Source organism: Photinus pyralis, unplaced genomic scaffold (assembly GCF_008802855.1).
Source record: "Photinus pyralis isolate 1611_PpyrPB1 unplaced genomic scaffold, Ppyr1.3 Ppyr1.4_LG3b, whole genome shotgun sequence".
Lineage (NCBI taxonomy): Eukaryota > Metazoa > Arthropoda > Insecta > Coleoptera > Lampyridae > Photinus > Photinus pyralis.
The window spans coordinates 6390179-6403822 of record NW_022170510.1 but is presented as its reverse complement, the minus strand read 5'-3'; the positions used below and the strand labels follow the sequence as shown (position 1 = coordinate 6403822).

At 36.6% G+C, this 13644-nt stretch overlaps 1 protein-coding gene across 1 annotated transcript in view; it reads right to left on the bottom strand.

Moving 5' to 3' along the window:
• Positions 1-12741, bottom strand: part of LOC116166832 (microtubule-associated protein futsch) — a 155816-nt gene extending 143075 nt beyond the window's left edge. The window contains exon 1 of the mRNA XM_031481988.1: positions 12470-12741. Within this exon, the coding sequence (XP_031337848.1) occupies positions 12470-12614 (145 nt within the window). The 5' untranslated portion in view covers positions 12615-12741. The remainder of the gene's footprint in view (positions 1-12469) is intronic.
• Positions 12742-13644: the final 903 nt, after the last annotated feature.

Genomic DNA, 13644 nt, shown 5'->3' with positions numbered 1-13644 from the left:
TTATATTTAACAAATGTTCCGTACCTCGCCAAATAAAGACATATTGAGGAAACGGACTGTATTCCTATACTTCATGGGTCCACATATGGCAATATTGGATTACCGCCTTGATATAATAAAGGCTTGTGATCGCCTGCTGGTCCATTGTAATTGTAAGCACCAGGAATAGGTACGCTTCGTGAATTCGCAACATCTTACACATTTGCACAAATAGACGATTTGTTTTGCCCAGGTTTAATACATTGATTTGACGTCATACAAACGTCGGCAAATCAAATAAAATACATAGAATAAGTAGATGTCTTTTAAAGCAAACATTTTCCTTAGTCTACTCTCTACACGGTAGTCCAATTTCACCTTACATGTTGTATTGAAATACAAAGGTTGGAATGTACAAAGCTTTTTTTCGGCGTTACCAGCCGAGCTATACAAAGGGATAATACATAAAAGAAGACTGCTAAAGTTATATGATGAAAATGTTGCATGCTCTTTAGACTACCAAAGAATGTTGAAAGACCGGAGTCTAAAAATTTATCGTTTTCTTTCTTGGGTTGCTGAATGTGTAACGATTCAGATATTTGCATTTGGTGTTCACAGATCATGATTCACTGCGCATTGAGAAGTATGAAAGCGAACCAAATTAAAATTGTATTATTTCGAAAACAGTTCACAAACTCAATTATGTAAGACCAAAAGAACGCTTTCATCTTTTAGGAAAAAAGGTTTAGCTTAAATTTTTGCACAAATTAGATCCTACCTCTGTTACAAAGTGCAATTCCGTGTTAGTGCAAAGCGGTTATCTTTCTCGCCGAAAGGGTTGACTTGTTAATTAAAAATTGTTCGGGCTTGGATTTTCATTTTGTGACTTTACTTATGATATTTCATTTTGCATTTCAAATTGAAATAAAAGATTAGGCAGGTAGATTGTCCGCAGGATTTTCATCGGCGTTCGTTTCACAGTGGAGATGTACTAGAAAAGGATTATAAAAGACTACTAAAATCATATGATGAAACCGTTGGCAGGCTTTTCCCTACACTACACAGTACACTACAAGAGAAAATCGAAACATCCAATTGTGCGATTTATCCCTTTCTTTTCAGCTTTTCATTGTTGCTTAAGTTTTGCGCCAAGCTATAGTGATTTTCTATGAACATTAATCAACTTTAGTTTTATGAATTCAAAAACACTATAGCTAGCTCAATGAGACAAGGAATATTTTCGTCTATAAATAAGCATTTAAATAAGAAAAGATGTCTAAGTTCTTGTAAAAATTATTTTAAAGTAGTACATCTGTGGTCTATTTCCCGTCATTTTGTAATCAAACTTAGATGAAATGAAAGTTGAAAGTGTGCTTTTCGAAGAATAAGGCGGGGATTTTCCGTACGTTATTCCGTAATTGTTTTCCGTAGATGCTGCTACTTTGACCATGCTTAATTGCTTTCCGTTCGTTAGGAAATTTTGCGGTTGGGATTTAATTTTGTTTTAGTTACCGAAGTGACCGCCGCCATTTGCTGGATCCGACCGTCAGATGCCTGGAGCTACCGATTCTCCGATTGAGAGTACCTCCGAGACTACCGAGACCGACCCGTTCCTATATCTTAATTTTTGTTGCCACAAATGTGTAAATCTTGCGCAGATGGCGATCTGTTAACTAGGGCCCTCTTCCTCTTAATCATGTTCTCCTAATTTGAAGGAGAGGTTCGTTTGTTAAATAAACATTGTTCGGACCTTGAGATTTCACTGGCAAACCCTGCTCCATCCGCTCAAACATTTGAAATTGAAATAAGACTGTAAGACAATTACAATGGCGAATCGTTAAAATCCTCGTTAAAATCATAAATGATGAATAAATTGCAGGTTGTAAAAGAAAATGTATCGTTTTCCTTTCTGGCTTGGTAAATCTCACATGCAGTTCAAACTTCTCATCAAAATTATAATTTTAATTGCAGTGAATTGAGATACCTAAATTGTGCGTTTCGAAGAGATGGCGGTTTATGGCGGATAAGAACAAAGAGCATTAACCATACTTAATTCAGAAACAGTTTAGAAGCTCAATTATGTAAGATAAGAGGAACGCCTTCATAAATAGTGAAATGAGCATCCTCTGCCGCAATTCCACGTGGTGATCTTAATCCAACCAGTCAAGAAAACTATGGCAGACAAATAGTGTGAGTTCCAAACACTACTAGATAATCATCGCGGAAAGCACAGCGTGTTGTTCGAATCAAAATCCAAGTCTCGCCTAGATAATGGAACGACCCTTATAAAATTTTCTTGCTTTAGATAGGAAACGTCGTTTCATTATTCAATTTTATCGAATACAGCTTTGCTATATCTACTTGTACGTACATTATTTAAGGGTGTCGTTTAGTGCAAGAGTATCAATTTCGCAAATCTGCAGTCATCATTTTATCTTTTTCAATCTTTTTATTTTTATCCTTTCGGAAATTTTTATAGTTCGCGACCCATATAAAATTAGGGTTGCCGTAATAAATTTTGCACATTTGCCATAAAGATTTTTCAAAGTAACATAAAATACTCATCCCCAACATATAGGTGTGGTGCTTTCGATATATCTTTATCGGTATGTATGTACCATGCGAGTTCCATTTTAACTTCGTTTGAGCTCTTAAATACGAGGGGTCGTTTATTCTCGGACTGGGCTGTTTTGAATGTTGATGCAATTTTTCATTATGCATTATTTTTAATTACATATGCCTTGGTAACTTGTGTGGCAATTGAACAAACAATTCCAACATTATTAATTTGTCAAATAACTTTTTGATATTGCTCGACATGTGTCCTGGCCGGGATGAATAAGATGCTTAGCTCCATCGTTCGACTCAACTAATTGGAATCTTACTTGACAAGGTTACCTTTCTGCCACATATTATACAGGGTGACCAAACTAGACTGCACGGGCATGTTCTAACCCATAATCCAAAATTAAATTATATATTAATTCAGGAGGTATGGACCAGGAACTTAGTCCCCAAAGAAGGGAAGTAGACAGTGCAGATCCCCACCCCAAAATTCAAGTGACCATCAACAATAAAAATAAATTCGGAATTCCTATTTCCACCTGAGGTTAAAAAACAAAGGGATCTAGAGGAAATCATAACTCAGAAAGAAATAATGAATGTAAACATTGAATCAGTAGTGGAAAGAGCTCTGCAAGATGATATGAAAGAAGTTAATCAAATAGGTATTATTGCTGATGAAGAGGATTACTTGCAAATGAAGTTTGAGCGCATTATGGAAGATCTTCCGGAGAACAAGGCCCCAGATAGTGATGATGGAGACAACTTTCAGATTCATCAGAACCCTTATGAAGATAAGGATAAGAATGAAAATTACTTCTTGATAGAAGACCTCGCATAGAATAAAAAAATTGTAGTGGAACAGCAGGATGCGTCTGGAATTATAAAAAATCCAATTGCAACTACCCATACTCTTGGCGTACGCGGACGACCTACTCGTAATCGCGGGCAAGATAGAAGACCTCGAGGATTTCATCCAAACCAGAGAGACGTACCTAGAAATGGCAGGCCTAAACAACGAAAAGAGCTACTTGATTATAAGAGACCCAGGAAGCAACACACAATATAAAAAAGGAGGAAATTATGACTACGAAAAAATTGTTGTTTTCTTGCCTAGTCCGAGAATATAAAAACGACCCTTCGTATTTAGAAAGTTTCAAGAGTGGCGATTAAAAGGATCCCCTTAAAAAGGGTAAAAAGAGTAAAAATTGAGTATCGTAGGTATAATTTTTTACATCTTTGTTAAAAACATTCGGTGATAAACAATGCAAAAATTAGAAACGTTCCGCCCGTTTCGCAATAATACTCCTGCATGCATTCCTGCTAAAAGGAATTGTACAGTAATACCGTAGACTCCAATTGTCAGTACCTTGTGAGTGTAATTGGGAGAAAATAAAATAAAATCTAAAAGTTCCGTTACATTGTTACGCGCCTAATGGACCAAACTGGAAAAGTTTCCACTTCATCTTATTTGAGCACCTCGTTTGATAATTGTTTTCAATGACGGCTCGTGCACAATTGACCATTCGCCGCCTTTCCCTTACATTTACTCCCGTTACAATTTTCTCTTTCAGTGAATATCGGAACCGATAAAGAATTCAAAGTGTGTTACGCAACATCTACCTCTTTTTTCAACCGGCGCGGCGCCAAAATGATTTTAATTGAGAGAGTATGAATAACTCAGGATAGTTTTAACCATGGAGCGATCCCTCCTCATTTTTACCTAGATTTGTTGAAGTGGGTGTGAGTTCCGCTCTAAAATGAAAGCCTTGTTTCCTACACTTCAAATGTATCTAAGAAACTCATCAGAAGGCTCTCGCGGATCTCAAGCTGTTTTATATCGATTAAGTTTTACAAGCAATAAAGAACGCAGTCAGCATGCCGAATCAGCATTTTGAATGTTCAAGCTTTGAAGATGGCTGCCGCCGCTTATTTGTCTTGTGCATTGAATTTTAACAAGGGGGTGTCTTTTGAGGATTGTTATGGAATTTCGGTCACTGAATTGTAGCTCTTATCGAAATACACAATGCGTTATTCATGATGTCTCTATAAACTGATTTGAAAATAAATAGCACATTTTTCTATCGTAGTGCTTGAAATGTTAATTTTGCACGATCATTTTAGATTTTCTCGACAAGCTTTATGTGCTGTGATAATTAATTTACTTCAACCCTCCAATGGATTAGTTACAACATTTCATCACAGCGAGACACAGCAGACAATATTGTATTTTTCCTTTCTTACGTCTCCTATTAGATATTCTAGGTCACTTTTTGGATGAAATTTTAACCACTCTTTTTGGATGTGGAGGTTTTGTTAAGGTCTTTAGCTCCATCACATATGTATACAGCGTGCAGTGCATGTAAGACCATTAATTTTACTTAATTTTGGTAAACTCAGAAGACGGAGAAATTCGCATGAATTCGAATAGAAATTGTCATATTTCTGGAAGTAGTTTTTTCGCAATTTGGAATCTGAATTTATGAAATACTTAAGTAGCATCCATTTGCTTAATCACCTTTGCTACCTCGTGCATTATTTTTAGGATTATGTTATGCCATTCGTTGTTTGAGTCAATTGAATTGTCAACCATTGCCTTTTAGCCGGTTTACTGTCATTATTAATTTGAAAATGTTAATTTTTTGTATTCGACGGAAAGTTACATGTGATTTCTATAGGGGTTTTAGATTCCGTTTTTAATTTTTAGTTCGAGTTTCAGTCGTAGTCCCAAACTCTGATTTTCAAGTCTAGATCCACGTTTAATTAAGGTTCCAGTTTTAATTCACCTTCACGCCTGTCCAGATATATCAATTCAGGGAATGTAGTCGTGAGCAAAAAGTCGACACCTTATCAAAGTTAGTCTACACACAGCGCTTGGAGAGAAGATAATGAAAACCGGTTTTATTGTGTTCATTGACGTATTGCATAATATTTGAAAAGCTTATCTCAAGTTTTTTTCCGGTTGTAGATAAGCGCTGCGATTTTTGCTATAAGTTAATTAATTTTGTAAACTGATGTTATTACAGGTGCGCGAAAATGCGGTGTTCAGCGTGGCGATTGATGACAGTGGTGTTTTCGGTGTTGTAAGGGCATTCTGAAAAAGGACACTACAATTAATGGCGATAAAAAAGGCTATTAAAAACCTTGAAGCTACCGTTCGATAGGAAGGACCTCAGAAGGTTTCCGATAAGACCGTATTACTACATGACAATTGCAAAGTGCATAATGCTAAAAATGTTGGGCACTCGATGAATGTAGGCTCCCAAAAATTAAGACATTCGCCCTACATTCTTCCAGCCCTTGGCGATATCGCTTAGGGAACAGCTCCCCCTAAAATGTTCTACTAGGATGGACATTAATGTCTCTGTCCCTTTCATAAGGGGTATTCCATCTCCCCTGGCTAATTTATGAGTCTATAGCCCAACGGACCCTGTTTGGTGCGAATAAACAACCACTAAGGCCGTAGTCAAATTTGTTGCCAGGGCGGGAAGATCGAAGCGTTTCGGGCATCAATCAGCACCCTCGGGATAAAAACACACTTTAGTCCATTGGCAATATTTTGCCTTAAATTCTTTTCCTCTCATATGGACTAGATTAGATAAAAATGACATCAAACCCCATTTCTTCTGAAATTGTTTAAATTGAGTAACCTCTGGAACATTGATCTATTCCTATTAAACCTCTTACTAATTGTTTCTCAAATTTCCAAATAACGAGTATTGTAGACAATTGTCCCAAATACACTATTTTCAGTTAAAAAAACTATTCCTGGCCTTCCAGAACCACCGTACCGTAGATCTATGTGATATTTATGCAAAAACCTACACAGTTCACCTCCGGTAAATTCCGACAAAAAGCAGTTGTAAGATAATAGAAATGCATAAATAATCAGCGATGCATAAGTTAAAGGAAATGACTTGATTATATGTGCAATGGCGTTAAGAAATTTTCAATTTGCAGTATAGAATCTTACTTTTATGTTTTAACGGCTTATATATTGCATAGTGTTGAGATTTATTGAGGTATTCCGTTTTTTCTTGTCTTCCAAACGTGAATAACATTGTTCGCATTTTAGCCGATGTCATTTTAATGCCATTAGTGTAACGCGCTTTAATGCTGTAATGTTTAGCCTTTAGCATATACGCTGAAAAGCCGTATTCTGGAAATATGTTAATAGCACAACCCTTAAATTAAGCAGTCCCAATACATTTCTTCGCTGTTCTTTGTGAGAGATGTCAGAAACATAGATATTTACTGCTTATTTTATATTCGCAATGCTTGAGTGTAAGTGGTTGATTTATTGTATAAGTATATCTCTAGTAAATCAATTTTAAAAATCTGGGATCCAACTTGTCCTTATTACATAATACCCCAAATTTACGCTTTCCCATAGTGTCTATCGTTTAACAGTTTTCCAAATTATTTGAGGTCAAAATATGTTTTTTTCTGTACGCACCAGCAACAAAAACACCTTACGCACAAAATCTAGTTCCAGTTTGTCGTTTTGTAGGGCGCTGATAACAAAAGTGATTTATGGAAAACTACGTTGAATAAGGAATATTCATTGTTACTAATTTAAATTAACTTATTCCATCTCATTAGAATTTTCTCTGTAGCTGTGCTGATATTCAAATTATAGTAATTAAAATCACTTATCAACAATTATAGAAAAAATGTTTGATAAGTACGAAGTGGCATTTTTATGTAGATAATCTACTTAGGTACATATGGAAGAAAAGAACTTTAAAGCGAAATTAAATTTATTTTTCCACGTGTCCTCCACATCTACACACTTATTCCACCGCTAGGTATTTGGCCTCTTAAGTGTTTTTTTAACTTTGTATAGTAGTGTGCTAAATATGGACTATAGGGCTATATTAATTCTTGGAAGTATGAGGAGGCTGGGAATCCATCCCCTGGATCCTTTCTTCATCCCCAATTCTTCATTCAAAGATTTTAAAACGGTCGCTTTTGACTATAATTTATTCTTCGATCTGTCAACACCCTCATGGACTAATAAGTAGGCCATGAACACCCTCTTTTTAGTTTTCTTTATTATCTCCTGTGTTCTTGCTTGAAGGAGCCTACCAGGCTTTAGATCATTCTGTATGGATTCCCGGCTCTTTACATCAAGCATTCCTCAACATTCCAAATTCCAAACATCTTACAATTTGCAGGCCTTTTTGATGGTTAAAACGTCATCGCTTTCATGGCTACGACACAGCATGAAATTTCCCATGAGACAAATACCGTAAAGAACTTGCTTGTCATCCAGTACATGGCAGAGGTTTCTTATGGTGGGTTTATACTTCTACAATCATTGCGCGGTTCACAATCACTAGATCATTAAACCAATAGAAACAAAGATATATTGTGCGTGGCTAACCAACGAAACGATACCTTCGTTTCTATTGGCTATATCTCAAAATAATTGGGCACTTCGAGAAATCCGAACAGCTCAAGAAAGTGACAGTGATGTACGTCTGATTATAAATTGGAAAATGGAAGAGAGGTACCTCTATATAGGGTGATTCAAATTGGAGGGCCACCATGGGGATCTCGGGAACTGTGAGAAATAGATAGGTAGATTAAATTTGGCAAAGTTGCGCATTTTGATATTTAACAAAATGCAGTTTTGAAACTGCCAAAAATCCGACTACTTTCGGAGATATCCGGAAAAAAACGAAACTTTGCAAAATCGTTTTTATTTTTTACTGAAGTTATTTAAAAAATATTTCGAAATTGACCGCATTATAATGGCCACTTTTTTCCCTCTACCAGATGCTACTTCAGATATCAAAAATAGGGTTGCACCATCAAGGTCGAGTTATAAAACAACGGTCGCCTGGGTGAGATGATACAGTTTTAAGAGAGTGGCAGTGTAGCGAATAATCTAGAATGGGATAAGAAACGAAACCGGATGTGACGCATTTGTTCGAGAACTTTCTGGAACACTCGGGAGCGTTCGAGAACTTTCGCGAAAGAGGGGCGTTTGCTATATTATAATAAAATCGAATTGCGTTTTAACACAGCTCCAACTTTAACGCGGAATTAATAAATAGTTCTCGCTGTTATAAATTGCGTGTATGTGAGTGATAAATAATATTTTAACTGTTATAAATCAATTCATTTCAAAACGTAATTAAATTTACGTCACAATAAAGTGAATATTGTTAAATGAAGCAAAAATTTATGACACTTTTCATATTCAGTCGGCTTTGATTTAACGAAAACGTTTGCGGATATCTCAAAAATCAAAACATAAATGAAATAGATGTGCAAATATAGTATAAACTAATTTATGCGCAACTTTATGGATCGAGGAGACGTTGTGACCCGAATGACAAACTGTGGGGGACGATATTAATATGAAACTTAAAAGTGGACGTGGTGACCAGAGTCAGGCAGTGAGCGTTGTTATCAGTGGCCGATGTGTCCTAGATCTCCAAGGTTTGCATATTTTGCCGTTGTCTGTCCGTCTGCCCATAGCATGATTTTTCGAAAACGAATGGTCCGTTTACGATGAAATTTTGCAGGTGGATTCTATATCAAATTTTGGGATCGGAGTTGGTGAATTGGCAATGCAGGCCAAAATCAATATTGGAATAGCTTTAGCCATATAATACGAAAAGTTGGGTCTAATCGATTCAAAATTTACAGTGCCCTTTTCAGATCTCGACCATTTGCCAACTTTTTTTATTTATGAAAGAATAAAATTTAATAAATAAGCGCCTGGAATAAAAGCAAATCTAAAGCCAGTTTCCAAAATTTGCATTTACTAAAAATTTCGGATAGAATTCAAAAATCGCCAGGTTTGGTGTATCTTCCAATCATCAAATTTACTCCCAGATTTAAATAATTTTAGTGGGAGAGCTTAATTTCATTTCGGATTTGCATTGTTTTTTTGGGGTCTTTGTTCATGGTGCTTTGTTAAGATCGGGCTATAGGGAATTCAATGAAAAACCATCCACTTAAAGAAATAAGTAATTTCAAAAAACAACTTCTCCCTACATCTTGCAGGGAATTGAGACAAGATAAGTATAAGTAATAAAAAAAACTAATTTACGGCATACCATAAATTCATCTGGCACGTACATTATCACAGTATAAATTACACGATATTAATTGCTTTCTTTAATTACAGCTTGGGTAATCCCCTCCAACGTTTAGAAAATTACAACTAAAAAAAACAGACAATTTACAAACTTGAATAAATTTTGCTAAATTCCCAAGTCTCATTAGCAAAAAACCGTCCTTAATGGTCACAAAGTGCGAGACACCCCGCAAATTTAACTTTAATTACTTGACCCATGAATTTCTCGTCAGCGTATTCCCGTTTTAATACAGCGTTCACTTCAGTCGAAATACGCGAAAAGTTATAAACAAGTTTTCTTTTATAAGTTTTTCCCTTCTTGAACAGCATGGGGCGTGTGACAGACATGCAAAATTGAGATTTATCGATACATCTCATCTTATAACTCATCTTACAAGAGTACAACTTTTGGCAAACTTCCATAGCCATCTCTTGAACTCGAGTACTTTCTCGCCTGAGTTATGAGGTTATAATGTTTATCGCATGTCTGTGTTGTTCAATATTATTCTAATAGGTTAGTAAAGCATTTTTTTGAGTTAATAGGTGAAGTGACTAAAATTCACTGCAGTCCAGTTCCCTACTTTTTGTGCCTATATGGGATGATTAAAAAAGCCCAAATTTCAGGGCGACAGAGAGTTTTCGCCCGCAGAGAAACCGAAATTCAGTAATACGGTTTACTTTTCGCAAAAAAAAGGTAAGAAAAGCTGTAATGGCAAAAATGGGGGTCGCCACCGTAAGGTGGTTTGTGAACACCCCCTGACCTGACGCGCAGCAACATCGCCGGCGCGAGTTTCGGATCAATACCACACTTACCCTCTGCCCGAATTTGCAAGTTTCCCATTTCAGACACACAATAGGCCTTCAATTCCCATGAAAATTAACAATAATTGCTCGTTTCTGTTAATAAATTGTAATACAACCCCCTTGCTGCGCTCTTCGTCGTCATCGGAATAACAAAAGGATCGAAAATCACCGCTTCCACGTATTTAGCAAAGCGAGAGACTGCATGTTGGAAGCCTCATTTTGCCATTGTCGTGTTAACACGTGCTTTTTCCTTAAAAGGTACTTTAGAAGCCTTCCAAACGCTTTGAACGTAAGAGCTTTTAGTTATCTTTGGGTGTACGTGTAAGGGAAATAATGCGCAAATGAAACGTTTTCAAAGAAGTGTCATTCGGGAAAATCCACTTAATCTGTGTCGCAAAATAAAAATATGATTTTAAAAATTAATTTGGGAACATCGTCATTGCAAGGATGTGTTGCAGTAACACTAGAAACTTGACACACTAATTATTTTCCGAGAAATCGTGATTTTATTTTCATTACTCTGAGAAATATAGGTGGATAAATTCCACATACCCATATTGTTCTCGAAACAATGAGCCATAAATTCAAAAATGCTAAAAGAGTCTCTCAAACAGAATTTATTGAATAAGCCTGTATAGGAATTATATATTATTATTATTATTATTATTATAGAATAGCGAAAATTCTTGCGCGAACGAGAACATTAAAAAAATACACGAACGAATCTCAAAAGCTCGTTAATAAAAACGATTAATAGATGCACCGCTTAGAATAATTAAAATTCGCAATTTATTCCTGCAACTAATAGAAGCAAATTGGTCTAGTTATAATGAAATGTTATCAAAGTTCATCCAGTTCTACGTCAAAGGTTTCAGGCAGGGCAGTTAATTGCCATTTTATTTAGGTAACACACCCTACCTATCTCGTGGAAATTACACAATGTATGTACATAGGGTGAACTGTGTATAGAAAGCTGTTTGTGTCTCAATCCTTATTTTTAAGGGTTCAGTGATAATGTTTCAATATGTACACGAGACGAGGGTATAGCAAGAGTGTTTGCAGAATGTGATCGGATAGGGAATTTTCTGATTTTTTACACAACAGTTTCATTAAGCGCGATGTGAGCAAACATCGTATCGATTTAATAATTAAATTACGAGTTTATAAGGTTTACAGGTTACGTGTTAAAGGTTACAAAATAGAACCTGATTTCTCACTTAACAATTAGTGTTAAGCAACTGTTAATTAAAAATTGGCGCAAAAAACGGTAACCGTGCCAAAATCAACAAACGGTAACGAAAAATTGCCATGAATTCGAGGTAAATGTGGTTTAATCAATTTGATACAGAGCAAAATCGCATACATTTGAAAGTAATGCGATTTTCATTAGACCGTCTCTTTCACTGTCTGCAGCGTGTATATGACATACTTCAATGCAAGTTCCCATCAGTAAAGACGCCGTTTAATTGTAGGTAATTAATAGAATATAATGTCTTTGACAGATTCTCGTGTTATTTAATTACAACAGTCAATTTATGCTCTACTTACAGCTTAAATATGCATGCAGCGTTCTCTCGATTATATGCTAAATTATTCAGAAAATTCGAGACGAATAGAAACAGATGCACTAATAAGTGCACCATGAGTTCGATTTCCGTGCGTAATTGTTTAGGTAAAAAGTTGAATTTAAACGAAATGTACATTTTTCGTGACTAACCAAGTAAAAACCGAGGTTATCTCGTTTTTAGTAATTACTCTTCCACAAAAAACTTGTAATGGATTACTGCAACTGCTGCCACATTGACGGGATTGCGTTACAGAAATAGACGAGAAATTATCGAGGGAGACAAAACTGCACTTAAATTTAGACGGGAATTTCCTTTATGTGTATTGGAAAACTAAATTTTTCGGGACACCATTAAATTTTTTGACATATTCAAAGGCAATCGATATTTCGCTCGTCATCCCCGCCTATCTCAAATCGTGCAAAGGTGCCGTTTAATTGTGATAATAAGTGAAATCGTCGCCTACCTTTTGCGATTCTCCTCAAGATGATATCTTTGTGGTCTTTGGAGTGCGGTTCCCCGACGACGATGAGTAGGTAGCAACCCGTTAAAGGACTAGGAGCAGGCGGACCGCCCTTATCAAGCTCGGACACGCCGTTCACAGCCTCCATCCCAGACCCTGTACTTCTTCACAGCCCCTAAAAATATTAACTTCTTCAGACGACCCGGAAGAGGTCACGGTAGCTCCGGAGCGAACCGGAAGCCCGACGTATCGCGAATGCCGGCTCGTGGTGCGCTATGCAGTAACCGGTTGCCCCTTACCCCTCTTAGGGGAGACACCCCACTCGCACCCGCACAGCTGATTGTCGTACAGTGGATGGAAATAGGACGTGTCTGCCGCTAGACTAGTAGGAGATTTTCCTGTTGGTCTGCGCGGATTCCAATAGCAAGCTAATCTTCAGTTTGGTTTCAGCAAATCAATAAAAGTTAAACCTTCAGGAAGTGCAAACGAACTTGACGTTCATGAAGGATTAACATTCTATTATAATTTCTCTAAGCGAATCTCCCTCTCATGTCGATAACTAGAGCAGCTCCAAACGTTCATTGTACTTTATAGAATTCTCATTTAAATATCTTAATTAATAACCACGTATAAGGAGACTTTTAAATATGCATAAATTAGAAGGAATCCCCATCACATTTTTACTCATTTACACGTTACATTACACCTAACAAATAATTTTAGGCGGCCTCAATTAACGGCCACGTTATAATCGCAGACAATCTCCCATTTTCGTGTGCAATGAATAATAAGCGCGGTTAATAACGCATATATTATGCTCGCAGTACACACTGTGTTCGCGGTATGACTAATAAGTAATAAATACTGCACGAAAGTAACCCTTGTCAGACGAGAATCCGACGTAACCACCCACTACCCCTAAAATTGAAAGTGACAAGGTATCACTGACTTTCAGTCTTAGAGAACTCAACCCGCTCCTTACCTTAACAAATCGTAGACAAAGGACCATCGCCTTTAAAACTTTACTTTAAACTGGAATGGAGAGGATGCAACATTTTGGCAAGGTGATGAGGCCACATACTTAATTAATGCCATTCTCCATTATAAATAAGTTCCCATCAGTTTAATGACATTATATTCTGCTAAACAATCCTTTATGTGAAACTAATGTTAAATAT